The sequence below is a fragment of the Labeo rohita genome, chromosome 2 (genome assembly GCF_022985175.1).
Source record: "Labeo rohita strain BAU-BD-2019 chromosome 2, IGBB_LRoh.1.0, whole genome shotgun sequence".
Taxonomy (NCBI): Eukaryota; Metazoa; Chordata; class Actinopteri; order Cypriniformes; family Cyprinidae; genus Labeo; species Labeo rohita.
This window is the reverse complement of record NC_066870.1, coordinates 13,757,108-13,777,442: the sequence shown is the minus strand read 5'-3', so window position 1 is coordinate 13,777,442 and position 20,335 is coordinate 13,757,108. Positions and strand designations below refer to the sequence as shown.

Here is a 20,335-nt window from a genome sequence, read left to right as displayed (position 1 = left end):
TTTTGAGCAAGATGCTAACGGTCTCATCGGATTTAATGATCTATGCTAAGCTATGCTAAAAGTGCTACCACCAGACCCAGAGATATGCTGAATTTATTCAGAAGCGGTAAAAAGCTGTTTAACTCTAGGATTAAACATGTAATCTTTTTTTTTTCTTAACACTGTGCCCAAAATAAGCAAATAAGTAACAGTACCATGTAGTTACTAAAAAGAGACATAAGTAAACAGTACAAAGTATTCATGTCACTATTAAAAAATACTCACAAAATGAAGAAAATTCAACCTTTATAAAACATAAAAAACAAAGAAAATGAACTCAGCAATTCATGTGAAAGACCTGTGCTGATTTTTAACATTTCTTTTTGTTGCGTAAATGTAAACAGAGCACATGGTACATTCACATAAGGTTTTGCAATTCATATTTAATTTATTAGATAATTCTGCTTCTTATAAAGCGTATTCATTAAATGTAACACTCGCAAGCCACTTGCACACAAACCATTTTAAAAAGTTGTTAAGCACTTAAATGGCAGTCAATTTAACAATTCAACAAAGCCCTATTGTTAAATCCTTCCCAATAATTAAATGACTTTTATAAACAAGCAATCATAAACATACGCTTCAAATTCTCTCATGTTTTCGTCTCTAATTGTAACAACGTATACGAGCATAAGGTGTGGTACAGCAGATTAATTTAACAGGCATTCTGTGATGTGCCTTTGTCCATCAGAAAGGGATGAATTTAAGTCCCAATGCATCAGCTGAGCTAATAAAAATAACAGAGATAAAAAAAAGAAAAAGAACTGAGGCCTTGTGGACTGGCTGCATTCCACTGGCTGCAGAAGAGAAGCGAAAAGGAAGAAATATCCAGCTGCGAGTCGGTTTACGGCATTAAAGGGTCTTGCCAGGGTTGGAGCCTGCCACGGCTGTAGCCAGCGAGCTGGATGAAAGGCATAAATATTGTCCTGGGCCATTAAAAACGCGTCCCCGTTTCCCACACGTGTCTTAAAGCATTTGGTACGGCGCAGGGGAGCTCCTTGCAGGGGAAAAGAACGGGCCAGCGTCCAAAGTTCGCTGCTCTTCCTAATAAATATAGATGTTAGGTTGCTGATGCTAGTTTGAGTTATAGCACTAGTAAGTTAACACCGATTATAACGCTATATATCATCTGTTTTTAAAAAGTTGACTATATAGTTATGTAATTTGCTTTTATCACTCTGTATTAATTTGCTGATTTGTCCACTGGTTTTGCTCTGGCGTCTTTCACGATCCGTGAAGCTACATTTTCCATCTCCTGTTGTGGTGTAGTTCTCAATACCCCAAGCAGCAGTTACAGTGATTTATCATCATGTTACAATCAGGAGTTTTTTAACAGCTGAGAGACATAACTTCACTTTTCCAGGTATTCCACAGCTAGCGGTGGAGGGAGAGACTAGGCTTTCCCAGCAAGCATGCAGGAGTCATTAAAGAAAAATATATTTCCACGCCACTCAAAAGTGGGCTCAGACTCTGTGGCAGGGGGAAAAATAGTTTCCACCGTGAGCTCATTGGTTATTCTATGAAATATTGTTGGAAAACATTGAGACACTGAAAAAATGCTTAATATCGAAAACCAGACAAACCGCACTGTTTCAATTTGGGATTAGGAGAAGAATTTAATCCCTGTAGATCACACTTGTGATTCACAATAGATTCCATTAGGACAGTTTGTACAGACCTGGAGCTCTAATAAAACGTTCTGTACCACAACAACAGACTAAATAATAGGGGTGGACATTTAACTATTTTAGTTGATTAACACTTAAAAAAATAGGAATATTAACATTGGTATGAAAAATACAATAATATAAATTTGGTTTGATATTATATCACCATTAATCAGTTCAAAATAAGACAATTTCAGCTCATAAACTTTCAAAATAATAATAATACATAAATAATTAAAAATATGTACATGTATATATATATATATATATATATATATATATATATAAATATGTATGTATATATATTTATATATGTATATATGTATAAATAAATAAATATGAATATTTGGAAAAAAAATGTAGCTGAAAAAAAAAAAAACATTTTAGCTGCAGTGTATTACTTTTTTTTTTCTTCTGCGATAAAAATCTCAGTCTCATAAGTGAGGTGCAGAATGCTTCCAAGTATGACCGATCCACCAAATATTCCAATAAAAAAGTATTGCCAAAACTGGCTGTGCTTGAAAGCATATCCTATGACCTTCCCTCACCTTGCTATCAAGTATCCACAGCGCCACCTAATGCATTTAATTGTAACATTGATATTTAAATGAGACATTCAATGGAAAAGTATATACTTCTAGTATTCCCAGATATGAGAGGCAAAAGGGAAATCAATGTAAAAAGTTCAAACAGTGTTTTTACAAGTTGACTAGTTGTTGCAGAACAAAAACCCAACTAGGCGATTACTTGTGCATATCCCTACTAAATACTGATGGATAAGTCAGATGCTTATGTTGTTGGATCCAGGCCAAAAAAAGCCCCAGACTGAAGCTGTGGGTGTAGACCGTATATAATCCATTAATACATCATCACACACACACAAACACACAACACACTTGTCTGGGTCATATCCAGGCTTGTACTGACCTCTTCCTCGGGTTCCTGAGCCTGTGGTGTCTCCTGATGGGGGGTTTCACAGTCAGGGCTGTAGTGTTCACAGTAGTCGTAGGCTGCACGAGGGTCTGCCACCAAAAGAAGCTGCTGGATGTCTCCCTAAATGACAACACAGAGACATTTATCAGAAATATTTTGGATATATATATAAAAATTATATATGTCATTTTAAGATTGATAGATAGGTCTAGACAGACACACAGACAGACAGACAGACAGAGAGACAGACAGGCAAATAAACATAGATAGATAGATAGATAGATAGATAGATAGATAGATAGATAGATAGATAGATAGATAGATAGATAGATAGATGACAGATGAGAGACAGCTAGATAGGTAAACAAACAGACACAAAGATAATGGATGGACGGGCAGACGGACAGACAGACAGATGGATGGATACATAGACAGAGATGACAGACAGATGAGAGACAGCTAGATAGGTAAACAAACAGACAGATGATGGATGGACAGACAGACAGATGGACAGATAGATAGAGATGACAGACAGACAAATAGGTAACTGACAGATAGATGATGGACAGATGGACAGACAGAGAGACAGATAGACAGGTAGACAGACAGACAGACAGACAGACAGAAGATGGATGTACGGACGGATAGATAGATAGATATATAGAGAGATGGACAGATAGGCAGACAGACAGATAGACAGAGAGATGACGGACAGACGGACGGACAAATGGATGGACAGACAGACAGACAGGCAGGCTGACAAATGACGGACAAACAGATGGACAGACATACAGACAGATGGTGGACAGATGGACAATCAGATGGACAGACAGACAGATAAATGACGGGCGGACAGATGGACAAAAGGATGGACAGACAGACAGACAGACAGATGGCGGACAGATGGACAGACAGACAGATAAATGACGGGCGGATAGATGGACAAAAGGATGGACAGACAGACAGACAGACAGATGGCGGACAGATGGACAGACAGACAGATAAATGACGGGCGGACAGATGGACAAAAGGATGGACAGACAGAGAGACAGACAGATAGAAAGACAGATGACGGGCAGACAGATGGACAAAAGGACGGACAGACGGACAGACAGACAGACAGACAGAACCTTGAGTCCTAATCTGGCACATAACAATGAACAGCTGCACGCTGCAGAATCCATCTTTTGATATTGCACTAAATCAAATAAGCATGTGTCTGTGTGTCACAGAGAACAATACGGGAGATAACATTGAAAGAAGCTGTGGGGCATTGAGCATTAGCCCCTCTTTCTGTCGTGAGCTTCTTTCCCAGCCTCTCGAAATTTGCTCACAGACAGGAAGAAGGCAGACGTGCTGCTCAGCTGAAAAAACAAGGAAGAACGAAAGCACCCGGTTCATCACTGTGTGAGCACACGTTGAAACGACCACTAATCTGTGTCCCATTCAAAAAGCGCTATTGTGCTCCACAGTGAGTCACATTTCACAGAACAGTCCTACGTTAACAACTGAGGAATGGCAAGAAACATAACCAGCACCCGTGCTGATGTGAAATATCTGAGGCCGTCTGTTTTTTATGAAAATTTCAGGAAAAGAAATAAGATCCCTTCTCCCACCTCGACACAAAGGCCAAACAGCTCTGTGCACAAGCCTTACCCGAGGAATTCTTCAAGCGGGAACTGTTTGACTCTGCAGAGAATGTAAACTACTGCTGGAGAAACCGCAGAATACCTCAGCTGACCCATGCACACTCGGACCCCCCTGTCCCAAAGCCTGATATAATGCATTGTAAATATGTAAATAAAGTCACAGGCGGCAGGGGTAAATAAACAGAGATTTCTATGATTTGATTGGCGTGTAAAGTCGAGTCAAGCGGGGTGGCCTGGGGAGGAGAATGCTAACATGCAGACGACATTAAATTACAGGGTCTACATCTGTAGGAGCTTAAGGCGCTGGAAGACATTTTATGGTACCAAAATGATGCTTCCTGCAAGCATGACCAATAAATCCTTGTACACACTGGAGAGCTCTATCCCTCTATACAACAAACATCTTACCATTAGGAATGGGCACGCTTAAGAGCCAAATGCATTTTAACTGGTACTCTACATTTAAAAATTGCATGATTAATGTAGGTAAGAAAAGGTGTTTTTCTCCAAAGCTGTGGCAGAAATCACATATTAAAAGTCAGAATTCCACATATTTTCCCATAAAATCAGCACAGAAAACGTAAAAATCAGCAAATTTTGCCTTGGCCTGGTCTCGCCTTATATCTCGCCTTATTTTTTCACCCTTTTTGACTCACAGATATCATGACTATGAGGGACCCACTTCCTAAAATATAAAGACAGTATAAATATCCATTTATATTGTGTGAGAAAAATACTAACAGCAATATTAAATAAACATGCTGCTTCCTATTGTCACACCGCTGTGGACTGTTTTGTTGGTTTTGCCCTCCTGTGTCCTTATTTGGTCTTTCCTGTTCCGTTTCTTGTTATGTCGTCATTGGTTGATCACTTTCACCTGTCTCTGTCTAATTAGTTGTCCTATATAAGTTTGGTTCTGTGCCTTGGTTATGGTCTGTTCTTAATGTTGGTTATCATTGTGTTGGCGTGTTATTTTTCCCTGCTGTTCTTGTTTGTTCCTGTTCCTGGATTATTCTATTAAAGGACGTTTGTATGATTTCCTCGTCCCTGCGACTCCTTCCCGCACACGACCCTGACACCTGTATTAACTAAATAATGATTATATTATGATTGTACTAAAACAATTTAAATTTCTATTAAAACAATAGGTCTGTCAGCGATAAACAGCTAGAAATTATAACATGATTTCTGACTCTATAGACACTGAAATTGTAATATTACATAATGTTGAATGTTAAAACAGATAAATACGTTTACTGCAATAACTATTTTTAATTTTTTTTTTTGTAAAAACATTTTGTAATTTATATTTTTCAAAATGACAAATATTGTCTGGGCAGAAAACTGAAATAAGCTTGAGCTGAAGTACTAAAATAGATTAAAAAAAAAATCCAAGCTAAATAGAAATATAATAATAATAATAATAAAAGCACACAAATTAAAATTAAATGACAGCTGATCTATATGTATATATATATATATATATAAAATAAAAGATAATTCAAAATAGTAACAAATACTATAATACTATATAAATGGTCCTAAAACAACACAAACCCTTGAAACACACTGAACAGACAGTGAACAGACAGACAAACCATTCACACACACCTGATCTAGTTTAACATGAATTCAAAAATGTGTTGGCCCACTACTAACATCTATCTCTGGTCAAACACATCTCCCTTTTCAGCTTACTCCTAGTCTGAGTCCCATCCAATCACTCTCCATCATTGAACGGGAGTTGTTTTTCTAAGCATCTGGCACATTTTCTTCTTTACTATTGAGAACATAGATAATACACTAGCATGGCTCTGGACAAAACACTGACGGAAACAGGGAGTTATAAATCTACTTTGAATACTTCAGCATCCATTGGGATTGCCCTGTCTTACAACGTCTGCTGAGTACTTTATTAATTCATAACAGACACATTCTTTTCAAAGAGAAAAAGTCCTTGTACAGCACAGTGAGCTAATTTCAGATTCTGGATATTGAATATTAGAAAGAGGCCAAAAACTTCCAACAAGAGATCGGTATCAAAATCCCCACCAGCTACTTGTTCATGGCTTGATTTTCTTCATGTGCGTCACTAGTCCACTTAGAATCTCTGTTTTAGTTACAAAAGTCGTTCAGGCTTAGAGTAGAAAGAACATTCAAATTGGCAGGAGTTAAATACAGTCCAGGCTACAGATTTGAAAAATTACCAGTATTTACTGTTAATACCAAGTTATTCCTAACATTTTTTAAAGGAGACATCGGGTGCCCATTTTCCACAAGCTGGTATGAGTTTTTGGGGTCTTCATGAACATTCATAAACAGCTCTGTTCACAGCGACCCATTTTGAGTGCATGTCCCTTTAAATGATAATGAGCTACTGCTCACTCCACCCCTCCTTTCCGTTTTGGTGGTGTTACCATCAAAAACAAAACTAATCTACTGCGTCTTCAGTTGCCCTGATGTCGGGAGAAAATTAAGACTCTTATGTTCACTTTTACATCCAACTACAAAACACCTGCATTGCTTACGAGACATTGTTGTCGCTACAGCACAGACAGGACAAAACAAAACTATCTATCTAATCTAAAACTACACTCTTAACCAGCACATTCTCAAAAGCTTCATCTGCTTCACACTCTTCCTTTAATTACGACAGCAACCTGTAGCGTTCGTCCATGCTGCTGCGGTAATAATAATATTCTCGAATGTGCCGCAGGCCAAGTAGAAATTTTATATAAGACCGTTCAGATCACTTCAACGTAATGACCAGCATATTTGCTGTATAATACAAGACTCTTGGCCTAACTGAACTAAAAACTGGACTAGCTTGTACAAACGGATCTTAAAGATCTAAACTGAAGTCTGCAATGTTTGGATTTCGACAGATGTAATGCATTCACATCTGAGCCACTAATGTTTACAGTAGAGCGAAATTAAAAGTACCTCAGCTTTAAAGGTGCTAGAGGAAATTGAGGATATTTAGTGGAAAAAAGAAAACTCTAATCTATTTAGCAGCAACTTCATTCATCAATTCATGTATTATTATTCTACTTTTGGCCTCATTAACTAAGCTTTAAATCAGAAATTGCAACTGTATCGCGAGTAGATGGATGAATCGTTCAGGATAAGAGAAATAACATGCACATAGAAAACAGTTTCAAGTAAAGCTGATAAAATATACAAAAAGTGTGCTTAAAGAACAAGGCCTAGATGTGTCTTTTAGTAACTGCATGACAAAACGTAATGGAACAATTGTAAAATGAGTTCAACCCATGACATCCACCCATTCTTATCATCACCCTTACCAGATGAAGTGTTAATGCCCTATTCTGCTGAGGACTGTGCAATTTACATGTCAGAGGTCAAGCCCAGAGAAGAAAGTTTGGATCATTACGTGTGCACTGAGACTGAACCAGACCAAAGGTTAAATCATTGCTTATGATTACCACTGTCAGCACTCTGTAATTATGTCTCGAGGAATGCCAGGTATTCCTGTCAGTCACTACGACCTGCCATTTGACCTTTCTGTTACAATAGGCAAGAGACTAGGAGAGTGAACATTAAAATCAAATGCAAATTGACAATGAAAAGTAGATCATTTTTAGTTTTTAAAAAAAGTAACTACACCATTCTATTTTAATACTTACTTAACAGGTGAGGTTGAGTGAACTATGCAAATGTACCGTAAAACTTGCTTTTTTTGTCAAAGTATAAGTATGTCCCTGCTTAATCAACCTCTAACTGGCCAATTTCAAAAGGTGAATCTGCAGAAGTGTCACTGAATGTGCTTTTCAAAGTTAAGCTATATTTAATTTAAAAAACTCATCACCACTGGTCACTCAAGCGGTTCAGAAAATAGCAGCAGTTGACAATAATGAAACTGATTAAACAGTTAAATACCAAATACTTACTCTCAAGAATTTAATATGCAGTCTATGAAAACCTCTAGCTTAACATTTTTTACATGCTAGGGTCACATAAAACGTGTCACGGACCAAAACCTGTTGACAACCTCCGGTTTAAATGAACTGGGTGACTAGTTACAACACCTAAAATATACACTTAGGATTCATTCACACATAATGTGTTCTCGTATTTAACAATGTGAGACATGAGGTCTTGTTCAGCGTTGTCCAAACCTGTCCCTGAAGGCCCACTGTCCTGTAGAATTTAGCTCCAACCCAAATTAAACAAACATAACTGAACCAGCTCATCAAGGGTTGCATCTTAATCAGCTCCCTAGTTTAATAGTCCTGGCACTGATCAGGGAGGCGGCCAATTGCAAAATCCTTCCAGTGCAGTGGAACATTCGCTCCTTGAAAATTTCCACAATCCATCACAAAAACCAGGGAGCATCAATGCTTACTATGCTCCCTTACCATCACATTTCTGAAGCGCGAAACAGAAAATGCACAAACCAACTTAATGAATAAAACATAATAGAAGATTTGAAAAGACAAACGTTTCTGCATTTTTCTTGACTGGACAGTGGAGATCTGATAGGAAGTGAGTGGAAGAGAGAAGAACATGATTGGGAAAGGTCCTTGAGGCAGGATTCGAACTTGGGACACCCGAAGTGCGAATGCGCCTACTAGGGATGTAACGGTAGACAGATGTCACGGTTCAGTACGTACCTCGGTTCGGGGGTCATGGTTCGATACGATTTCAGTACAACAGAAAAAAAATCAAATCTACTATGCTAGGTTTCTTTTCATTTATTTTAAACAGACAGTAGTACAAATTACATTTTTTCCACCTACATGTGAAAATACTAAATATTATTATTTAAAATTAATGTCATATATAGGCTATAAAATCTGCAGTACTGTGTCACAGTTAGAAGGCAACTGAAGTACAAAGTCTATAATTTACATAATAAATAATAGTTTAGCATTTGGATGCATGGCAAATATGGAACTGCGGGCACCCCCTTCTGGATTGAGGGTAAATTGCCTGTATTCGTTGTAAGGCCTCATGCACCGAACCAGTGACGGGCATCCTGGTTCGGTACGAATACATGTATCGTTACACCCCTAGCGCCTACAATGCTGCCCACGAGGCTATCTGTGCCACCCGGTTTTTTTTTTTTTTTTTTAATTAGATATCATAATAAATTAGATTTCATGAACACACTCAGCTAGACCAATAGTGAACACATCTATTTAACAATTATAATGAATTTATATGTTGATCAATAACAGTAATGTTCTAGTTATGTCGTCAGAAATTGAGTAATCACTGTTCCAATGTGTAGTGAGCCAGAATCCTTACCAGTGCCCAGATTTGTGTACACGATGTACTGAATCACTAACGCAAGAGCGAGGGAGCTGATGAAGATGGACCCAAGGACTTCGGACTCACTACAACAAACTTTCAGTGAAGTGTGTTGCAGCTGGCTGGAGTTAAACTCCAACGGTGACGTTAGCCCTCCAGGAGTGGGATTAGATAGCCCTGTTCTAGTGAAAGTCACAAAGAACAGGCAGCCATATTTCAAGGCCTGAAGTCAGTAGTTATCCCTCCTGACAGTTTAACCTAGATATTCAGCAAAGACTTTTGGAAAGACTCAGAGGAAAATACAGACTGGAACAATACCATGGAAAATGCAGATTGTTTGCAAAGTGCACAAACAGCAACTAACTGTCAAATGCAGAAAATGTGGATCATCTAATGCACCCCAGATCTTATTTCACATTTTCATGAAATAAAGACAGTCTCTGTGGCAAAATGTGGGAAGATGCTTTGTTTTATCCTGGCAGACAGATTCCATGCACACTTTGTGTACCAAGGCAAAAAAAAACAAAAAAAAAAAACCTTTAATACACTTAAGCTTTACGCTTTAATACACCCCACCCCTTATTCCATTCCAGAGCAATCCTCCAAACAGCAGCCACTACAAAGCCTTGAAGCAGGCCTCAAATGTTACCTTATCACTCTACTGGGAGCCGTTAAACAGTAAAATATGTTTCCCAGCAGTGAGCAGGTCACAGGAGGAGGCCAGTTGGGGGAGAAGAGGATACAGGGAAAGATTTAAAAAAAGGCCAAATGTGTAACAGCATACAGTAACAACTTTGAAGAAACCATAGCCTACGTGACCAATATGTCCACAGGTGGTCTGATGACAGTACACTCAGAAAAAAAGGTACAAAAGCTGTCACTGGGCTGGTACCTTTTAGATAATAATATGTACCCTTTAGGTAGTAGTATGTACCTTTTAGGTACCAATATGGAACCTTTAGGTGCAAAGAGGTACCTTTTGAATAGGTTGTTTCTAACTTGCATGTCTTTTTGAAACATTGTTTCTAACTTGCATGCTGATTTGTTTTTCTCATTGAACACAAAAAGTGATTGAAATGCCTTCGCATAGTACAAAAAAGTGATTTCACGTTGCACCTCTTAAGTTACGAAAAACTAAACTGAGCACAGTATCTCTTAAACAGCACACTCTGATCATATTTCCCCCTCCGTCGCAGTTCCAGGTTTACACCTGCGTAAGCAATCTGCAAAGGCTAGGAACACAGATGGTCCAGCATGAGGTATGCTGCTTGTTCAGACCTAGTAGCTCATCTCCAACGACAAAACAAAGCTATCTCACAAAAACGCAATTTCCATGTACTTGCAACTGAAATGTGTATCTGCACCACTAGCGTCGCTGTTGACAAGGTTTCTTAAACGATCAGCCTACAACCTGTTTATTTATAGGTTTCTCTACAAATGCGAACAAGTATTCAGCAGTGACAATCATGGAAATAATGAGCATCGTAACTTGAATTCAAAGATCAGTAGCAACTATACACATGCACGCAGACGGGGACGTCATTTTTTAAAAACGGTTCAATAAATAAGTTATTATGGATTATTACTTTCAATGACAATAGTTCCAAACAAAGCCAAATGAGAAACTCTTGCTAATGATGCAATGACTCACTCATAAATATGGTAATTTGTCACCACCTACTGGGTTAACCTGCAAAAAGAGACACTAGAAGGTGTCCCTTAAGGATGTTATAAAACTAATGGAGAAAAAACTCCACCTATTTGTTATTCTGTGACAAGTTATTTCAGACATTCATTTCAAAATGATCACACTTCCTAAAAATCTCAAAGATGAAACACCCAGTCATAATCTGAAAATCAAATGTTCTGTTTTTGATCAGAGTTATTCACATTGATTTTTCCATCCACTCAATGTCTAACACATGTCCTCTAAGGAACACTAATTTGGATTCCTTATGACATGCTGGACTTTTGGCCAGATATCCCAAAATCTCTGCCATATCTCACAGGGCTGGCTAAGCCTGGCTACTTCCTTGGCCAAGAGTGACAAGATATGTTTCCCATTTCACAAACAGTCCTTGCTAGGAACTTTGGTAAAAGAATACGAGTGTGCATATCAAATCTCTTAAATTTGATGCCTGAAAAGTTCTAGGAAAAACCTAACATCTGAGAAGACTGAATGTCTTCACGCTATAGTTCTTTAAAGGGGCTACTAGTCATAAAGCATGCATCCCAGTTAGCTATATGGTAAAAATAAAAGTCCATCTACAAAAACCTGTTTTCCCTACCAGTAGTTTTGTTGGTTTCAAACACCTATTTAAAGACCTAAATTACAGTTATTTTGTAAACTCAGACCTCTAAACTACACTTACAATATCATTATATATATATATATATATATATTTTTTTTTTTTTTTTTTTTTTTTTTTTTTTTTCTATAGCTATTGGGTAAGTGAAATTAGAACAAAACCACACTGACATGAATTCAGACCAGATTATGCACAAGATTTTAACTGAAAAGTTGACCTGTATTCTCAGGACAAGGGTACTTTTTTTAAATGTTAAGTCAGCGCAAGTTATCACACATTTCTTAAGCCAAGTTGTGAATTGTTTGATACATTTATTCAGTTTATTAATGGCTATAGTATTAACATTGATTTCATATAAGCCCTTGTACAGAGTAATACCAGTAAATTGGCATAAAATTACTGGAACGACTACCGGTAAATACAGAAATGCGCTGTTCACACAGGCACTGACATTCTGTCTTTTCTAAAGCACCATTCAAACATCACTTTCAAAATACCAGTAAATTCTGTGACATCATTTTTTGGAAATTTGGTTTGTAAACTCGGACGGGTATTCGCAGTCAGTTTTTTTGTTGATGTTTTCATTTTTGTGTCAAACGTTCACATTCACGCACCTGCTTTTGACCCAGAGACATCGTATTAGATGACTTATTAACGATTGCATTAACCGAAATACACAGCGCGGTGTAAACGCGTCATCTGCATCAGAATGTTTTGATTGGCCCAGAGTAGACGTGTGAATATACAGTACCTGTAATCTCATTCTGTGTTCATACAGCACATTACCAGTAATTTACTGCTAATTTTTCACATACTGCTTGATTGCCAGAATGAATATTTTTTAAAAGGTATTTTTTGAAAAGGTCCTGTTCACACGTGATCTTAACAATAATTTGCCAGTAACTTTCCAGTGAAGACTGTATGTGTGAAAGGGGCTATTGTTACTCTTCACTTCTTACATTTTTGTGTTCCCATGTTCCATGATCGATTTACTAAACAATAAAAACTTTGCTGAAAAACCTTTCATAGTTTCCACTGTTACCCCATGTAGTGTAAAAACATGCTCTGTTATTCTGGCTATTTTTCCTGGACTTAAACATTGAAATGTTTAGTTATTTATTTCAAAAATAAACCCACCCTGATAAATATTTACTGAAATACAAAGTGTGACAACTAACCCCAGTCTACTTTAGTATTACACAGTATAAATACATGTATACATATATATATATATATACTCCTAAGTGGGTCAACTTGCTGAAACTCACAATGTTTGCCAGTCCAAGGTAGCGATTTTCTCTTGGCATTATCACAGAAGTAATCAGAATTCATTCCCTGAGCTGTTTAATATGAATGTATTTCTTGTCTGGCTGCCTGGTGTGTAGGTTGTAACCTTAACGTTCTCTTCCAAAACACACACATATAAAAACAAAAACAACTTAAATGTTATTCAGCATAAGCATCTGCAAATACTCTCTCCATCTAGAGGAAAGGTTAGAACATAAACTAAAAAACCACAAAAGTCATTTCCAGAGAACACATACATTGGAGGACCTGGGGGTAATAATCCTTCCTTCCTTATATTTTTATTACTTACATGCACTCAAATACCCATTTAAAGAATTTATCTGCATATAGACAAAAAATATTTATAATTTGTTTTATATAAACACTAATATACCCAAACTTACTATATGTTTGCCTTAAAAACAAAGCAAAAACCACAAGAAGTTCATTTCACAGCGTTAAAATCTATTAGCAAGGCTTTTGACAGTCCATTGCTTTCATCATAATCAACTCTCTTGATTGAAACATCTGTGTTTACCAGTGGGCAGCATTATTTGACACAGTTTCCAAAATTACGAGCAGACATACAGTGGGTGGAAGAATTAAGAGATGCTGATGAGCCCATTAACTATGGCAGATTTACCTCTCAGGCCATATATTTTGCAGGCTCATCACAACCCTCTGACTAACACTGGGGCTAGCAGGGAAGAGGAAGAAATAGGATCAGAATTTCAACAGATTCTTGTGCTGTACAACATCTCTAACCTGAGGCAAAAATTTAGCATGCTGTTCTTATTAGACAACATTCCTTCAGCTCACATCAAAGACAGACTCTGTAGATATTGTCTCGCAATCGGGCATGCAGAATTACACAGGATTGCTGCGTTGCTTCGTACAGCAAAGAGAAATGTGAATGGAATACTTTTTTTTGATGTGGGTTACAGTACAGTACAGTGCGTTGTATCTTCATGTGGATGTTTATACTACTGCTCTTGAGAAATAAGTTTCTTTTTTGTTGCAAGTATAAATTTGGTCTCAGTCTGGCCTTTTATTTTCCTAATTCTCACAAAAGTCACAGCAGGTCAATTGCCATTCTCAGTGGCCTGTAGAGTACTTCAATTGTAAATGTATTGACTGGAATGCTCTTTTGTTCGAAAACTCTGACAAGTATTCAGCATCTTTTGGTGATTTACGGGCAAATAAATCCCGCTGAATTGCCCTATCATTTGTAAGTGAAATAAAACAATGACAAACATTATTTGACTGAAAAGTAAATCAAATCATTTGCCAATTTTCTGCACAGCATCATTCATACAGACTCAACACACTCTACAACAGTGTGAGTATAGTTTGTGGCCAAATTTAAGTAAGCACTAGTGGCTAAGCAATCCCTACTCTCCTAGAAAAAAAAAATGGTACAAAAGCTGTCATTGGGGTGGTACTTTCAAAATACTAATATGTACACATTTGGTGTTAATATGCACCCGTTGAGTGTAAATAATGTACCTTCTGAAAGGGTATCACCCAAGTGACAGCTCTTGCAGCATTTCTTCTGAGAGTGTTTATTTGGCCTACCAAGATTGTTCCACCGATCATAACTGGAATGGACTATATTCAGCAGGGTTTTTTTGTAAAACAGCTTTGCTTGCCTCAAAAACTTCCTCGTCCAGGATTCTGGTCCCAAAGACAGTGATGCCATCGGTGTTAATGATTGCGTGGTCACTTCTGGTGAGTGGTTTAGTGATCTTCTTCTTACAGTCCACAATCATCGTGACGGTCTTCTTTTCGATGCTAATAGCCACACGGTGCCACCTGTCGGTGGGGAGGAAATTGTGTGGGAAAGACAACAAAGAAACATGTTTGTGATTGCTCAGTTTGTAGCATTATATATATTTACTTTCTAGTGCTGTCAAATCGATTAATCATGATTAATCGCATCCAAAATAAAAGTTTGTGTTTACATCATCACACACATCTGTATGTACGGTGTATATTTATATGTATATATAAATACACACACATACATATTTATATATTTAAGAAATTACACAATACAGACACATATTGTGGATTTTGAATATGATTAATCGCAATTAATTGATTTGAAAGCACTACTGCTTTTCCTGCCACAGAGGGTGGTTTATATTAGTACACAATGTTCCTAAATAAATTTATTTAAAATGAAAAAAAAAAAAAAACAGCATTGTTTCTCAGTACATGTAAGTACAAAAGATGTTTTTCTGATCACCACCTCTCATATTGACACAATTATAAATATTTCACAAGCTGGTTTTTGTTTAACACCATGTTTTCTCAAATAGAAAAAAAAAAAAAGTTTTTTCATTACACGAATTGTGAGAAAACACTATTGTTTTATCACATGTAAACCTCACTTTGGTTAATCAAAACCACAGAAGCTTACTGCCATTCTCGTATCTTTTAAAGAATTGTTTGCTTAGCTAAATTAGTTACACATGGCTGCATATTCACAGTTTTCCAGCTTTAATTACATCGATATAGATAAATAAATGAATAAGCAGCTGGAAAATAGTACCAATAATAAACAAAGTGGACTAAACCGGCCACTAGGAAAGATTCATAAGCACATTGCATAACCGATCCAAACACATTCAATGGCCAGTCGATGAAAACTGTACTACAGCATGCTCGAAATACAAAAAAGATGTTAAGGCTCATTAAAATAAGACTACTTCTGAAATTTATGTATAATACTGTACTACTTCAGATGCTCAATCTGTTTGGAGCAAAAACCTTCACACAAATCAAAAATATAAAAAGAGTCAACTTACTTTCCATCTGCAAGGTTGATGGCACGGAAAAGGGGGTAATCCTCAGGAGCTGGCTTCCCATGCTGATCCTCATACAGGAAGACCGGCGCGCGGCCCACCTCCACACCCAGCTGCTGGATGCCCTGCTCGTTGTATACCGACAAAAGGAAGGACTGTACTCCCGCCTTTGGCTTGATAGTCATAAGAATGGAGAAATCCTGAGGGAATACTCCTCCTGAAGACACAGGAAAGGCATTGTAGGTTAAACATCAGCTGTTATTGATGATTCATAAGCTTCCTTTACACGGCATTGATGAGCTAAGACTAGCTAAGATGAGCTAAGTGTACTGTGATCTAAACGGGCCTTGTAATATGCAGCGGCCCTTTTACCACAACCCATTCCCCACATCGTTTGTAGGGGATGGTTTAATGAAGTATGAAACGGTTTGTCTTTTCTGTTGGCACATTAACTTTACAAGGTGTCAGATGACATAACAGATTTACAATTAAACGGGTTGTATGTGCACTGGAGTGGAACTAAAGCTCAGACTACTATCTGTCTCTGAAGTGCTGTTCACTTTGCCAGCCTTGAGGGAGTTTTTTTTTTTTTTTTTTTTTTCCACCAACATACTATTAAGCTGAAATTTCCAGTCCTAGAATCATAAGGTTTGGAGGCGTTTTTATTTTAGCCAAAAAACACAGAAAACGAATTGTTAACTTAATCTCCTGCTATTTTGTGCATCAGTTACCCTTTGCAGTCTGGCCAATTTGGAAAATACCCAACACACACAGAACAGAAGGTCCAAGTTAATGAGACTAAACTAGTAAATGTAAATGATGTTGTTGTTATAGACTGAGCAAATAATTAGAGATTTCAACATCCCATTCGTAAAAACTACACTTAAAACTGTGTTAACCATGGACTTGCAGGAGACATGATACACTGATTGATTAGTATTACTATGTCAAATAGCTCTCAGTTTAATTATATGTAATAGCTCATCATCTATGATGCTGTAGACAACAACAGTTAGCAGTATGGATCTTTCTTACTCTTTTTTTAGCTAGTCGTGAAAAAATTAGCAAAAAACACTCTGTCCAAAACCCATCCAGGCTCATTGTGAAAACATGCCTGTGGTGACATTTCTGCAAAGTGACATTACGTTTCTTGCACACTTCCAAAGTAAAATGTCCGGTAAGTGGCGCTAAATGTGCATTCAGTTTTATTCAAAACAGATGAATATGAATCTGGTTTCATTTTATTATGTTGGTTGCTGTCAGTGGCAGTTCAGAAATGAAATATCGAGTTGAAGTTAAAAGCACAAGTGCAGTACTGTACCAGGTGATCTACCAAGCAAGTTTACTACCTCAGAAAAGCCATACATATGGAGATGGTTGTGTAATGCAAATGTCACTGTGGTGAGACATATTCTATGGTCATAACAGTATTTAGGCAAGGAACTGTGCAAAAAAGACATCAAAGTTGGTGTTTTACTGTACTGTCACTTGTGTTTATTTCAGCTGGAAGTGCAGTGAAGAATATGTATAGGTACTTTTTTGGAGTTTTTCAAAAAAATTTCCAGTGAGCCTATGTAGGTCAAAACAGTAGTCAAGAGCTTTCTTTCTTTCTAAATGGGCTCTTTCTTGAAACAATAAACACGGCTTTAATTCCTTCATCAAGGTCTGGGCATCAGACTTCTAGCATTGTAAACAGTCCAAATGCATTTAACTGAGACGGTCAAGCTACATTATGCACTTCCTGTTGGATGAGTTTCAAAAAAAAAAAGAAAGAAACGACTTAAAATGTCACTTTCCAAGAGCAAACCAATTACACTACATTTAGAAGTGATTTACAGCCTTGCCCAAGCAGAACAGTTGTTGTATTTAAGAGTAAGTAGGGATGAGACCACATAGATTAGCTCAATTCATGTACCTGGGAAGAGCTGCTTGGTTGGGGTGCTGAGTTGAGCCTGTTTGTCCACTCGATAGGCCACATCTGGTTTGGATCCTCTCCGGATGGTGCAGAAGCCTTGTGTTTTCTTCACTCCTTCTGGTGAACTTTTAAAGTCTAAGACCTTGAGCACATCCACGGGTTCAGCTGTGAGGCAGAATGTGAGCAAACAATGTTAGCATCAATAGCTTGGCTACATCAAACCAAAACAATATTTGTCCAGTTACGCCCATTCATTTATCTAATTTAACTAAAGGCAATAACTCCATTAGCAAGCGGCTTAATTAGAAATTAGGAAAAGCAGGAACATCACTTCTGTGTCTGTCAGAATGTTACAAAACAATGAGGGAAAAATGAAGCAGCACTATCCAAAGATACCTTTCATCTGTCATACAGATGAGAATAGAGATTCTGCTGTAAAAGTACTGTAGTCGGAAAAAAAACTTGTGAAACGGAAATAAATGTCAAGCCGTTTACTTTTCACAAAAGCTTCCAAGTACAGTTGGGTTATTATGTAATTTTACAACACTATCCAAGTTTAAAAACAAGAAGTTGGTTTCAATATGTATTGTTAACCTCAATTAAACCGCTTTCCCTTATGCAACATGTCTTGTTTGTCCTTGAATGGTGTGGAGTGAGTATATCCACAGTCAATTATCGTTCAGCAAGTGAGAACGTTTATGGGCTACATCTTGCCGTTTGTTGATATGGACATGAACAAACTAATTCCCATAAAATCCTCTCTTTGTTGGGGCCACATGTCATTTCGCAACCACACTAACTCTGACTGACGGTTTTACTGTACCTAATTCACCGCCATTGCATGTGTGCTGTGACCATCCAATAAAGCAATTGTACTTTTATGAGGAACCCAAGCAGCACAGCAGTAAAGATGTGAAGAAATATCCAGTAGGGATAACTGACCCCCCTACATGATCCATCGACAAAGCCAAACATTCCAGAAGTTAAAGTCACTTGTGCTGGTCACTACACTTCTACTGTTATGGCAGCTCAGCACGACCCAGATTTTACAAGAAGCTCAGCTCTGTCAGGTACTACACTTCATCATGTTGCTACTACCAGTGTCATATATGAAGGGTTCTGGTTTCGCTCAGCCTGCACCCCACAAATGGCTCATTTCTAATGATCCCTAACAAATCTATGCTAATGCTTAAACAGGCTGAGAGATTTATGATATGATTAATATGGCAATTTGGAGGCTGGTACTGTAAAGTGGACTCTGTAATGTCACACTGATTTATTGCTCCGCTCGAGTCTTTTAGGCTTTGTCTTTGATGCCGTGAAAAGGAAAAGTTCCGGCCTCACTTGAAACTGATGAATGAGGATGTACCCAAGGTCAGGGAGATAAGAGTATCAGCATCCATCACTACCGGTACACAACTTTGTGTCCTTAAGACGCATCTGTTTGTCATCACCACTGAGACCGTTGTGGTTGAGGATGCCGAGTTGCGTGAAGCCTCTGATTCTCAGGAGGTTTAAGGAAATAGAAACAACGGCTGAATGGATGACTAGCACATAAATACTCCCATTCTGACTCCCCCCGCTACCAGAGACTACAAAAACTTCTGAGTCAGGTCAAATGGACATATTTGTCTGCTGGTCAGGCAGCAGACAGGAAGTATCTCTTTCAAAGGCCTAAAAACAATAAACCATATAAACAGAATGACTAGTTTCTAGGACTCATTACTCCCTCTCTCAGGACTCAGTGTTGGATCCAAACCAGGGTTTTATTTTCATATGCTTTGACATCACAAAAAGGCTCATTTTCCACCCTGTCCCACTCAACTAAGGCTGGGAAAGCACTTTAGGAGAATTATACTGTAGTCTTTTGATAGATCAGCCCTATAACATTGCACATAAGGCACAATAAAACCAGCAAAACCTTTATAAAATATGAAGGACGATGGGCTGCTTTTGTTAAAAATAGACGCTGAGAAAAAGTCGCTCAGGCGCCTGGTCATCACAGTTAGGTTTAATTAGATTTTAATATCAGAACAAAAATTCTGAGAGTTCTTTTCTTGCTACAACAAAAACAACTACATTTGACTATTCTTTTTTTTTTTTTTTTTTTTTTCATTATTTTCTGTAACCATATGGTAAGACTGCACAGGAAGCGCTGATCCGGTAGTTCCTGTTCCACATATGTGGCCAGGAGCTGAAGGGTGGTTCTTTTTTAGGGTTAGTCCACATGCTGAACACATTATGGTGTCGGCATGGTACAGCCTACAGATAACTTTGGCTCAGTGTACCACCAACCAAGTCATAATGCACTGAAAGCACTAATTTATTGTTATTATACTCTGGGAATGACATAAAGGGACGGAGTTTAATAGCAAATGATACAGTACAGTGATTGGGGTACCTTTATTCAGCAAAAATACATTAAATTGAGTAAAATAAAGTGAAAATAAAGTTA

The 20,335-nt window shown here is 37.7% G+C and overlaps 1 protein-coding gene across 1 annotated transcript in view; it reads right to left on the bottom strand.

Moving 5' to 3' along the window:
• The window catches only part of col11a1b (collagen, type XI, alpha 1b), a 91,474-nt gene that overhangs the window by 68,007 nt on the left and 3,132 nt on the right, over positions 1-20,335 (bottom strand). The window contains 4 exon segments of the mRNA XM_051133839.1: positions 2,634-2,759; positions 14,808-14,970; positions 15,969-16,182; positions 17,881-18,045. Coding sequence (XP_050989796.1) covers positions 2,634-2,759; positions 14,808-14,970; positions 15,969-16,182; positions 17,881-18,045 — 668 coding nt within the window.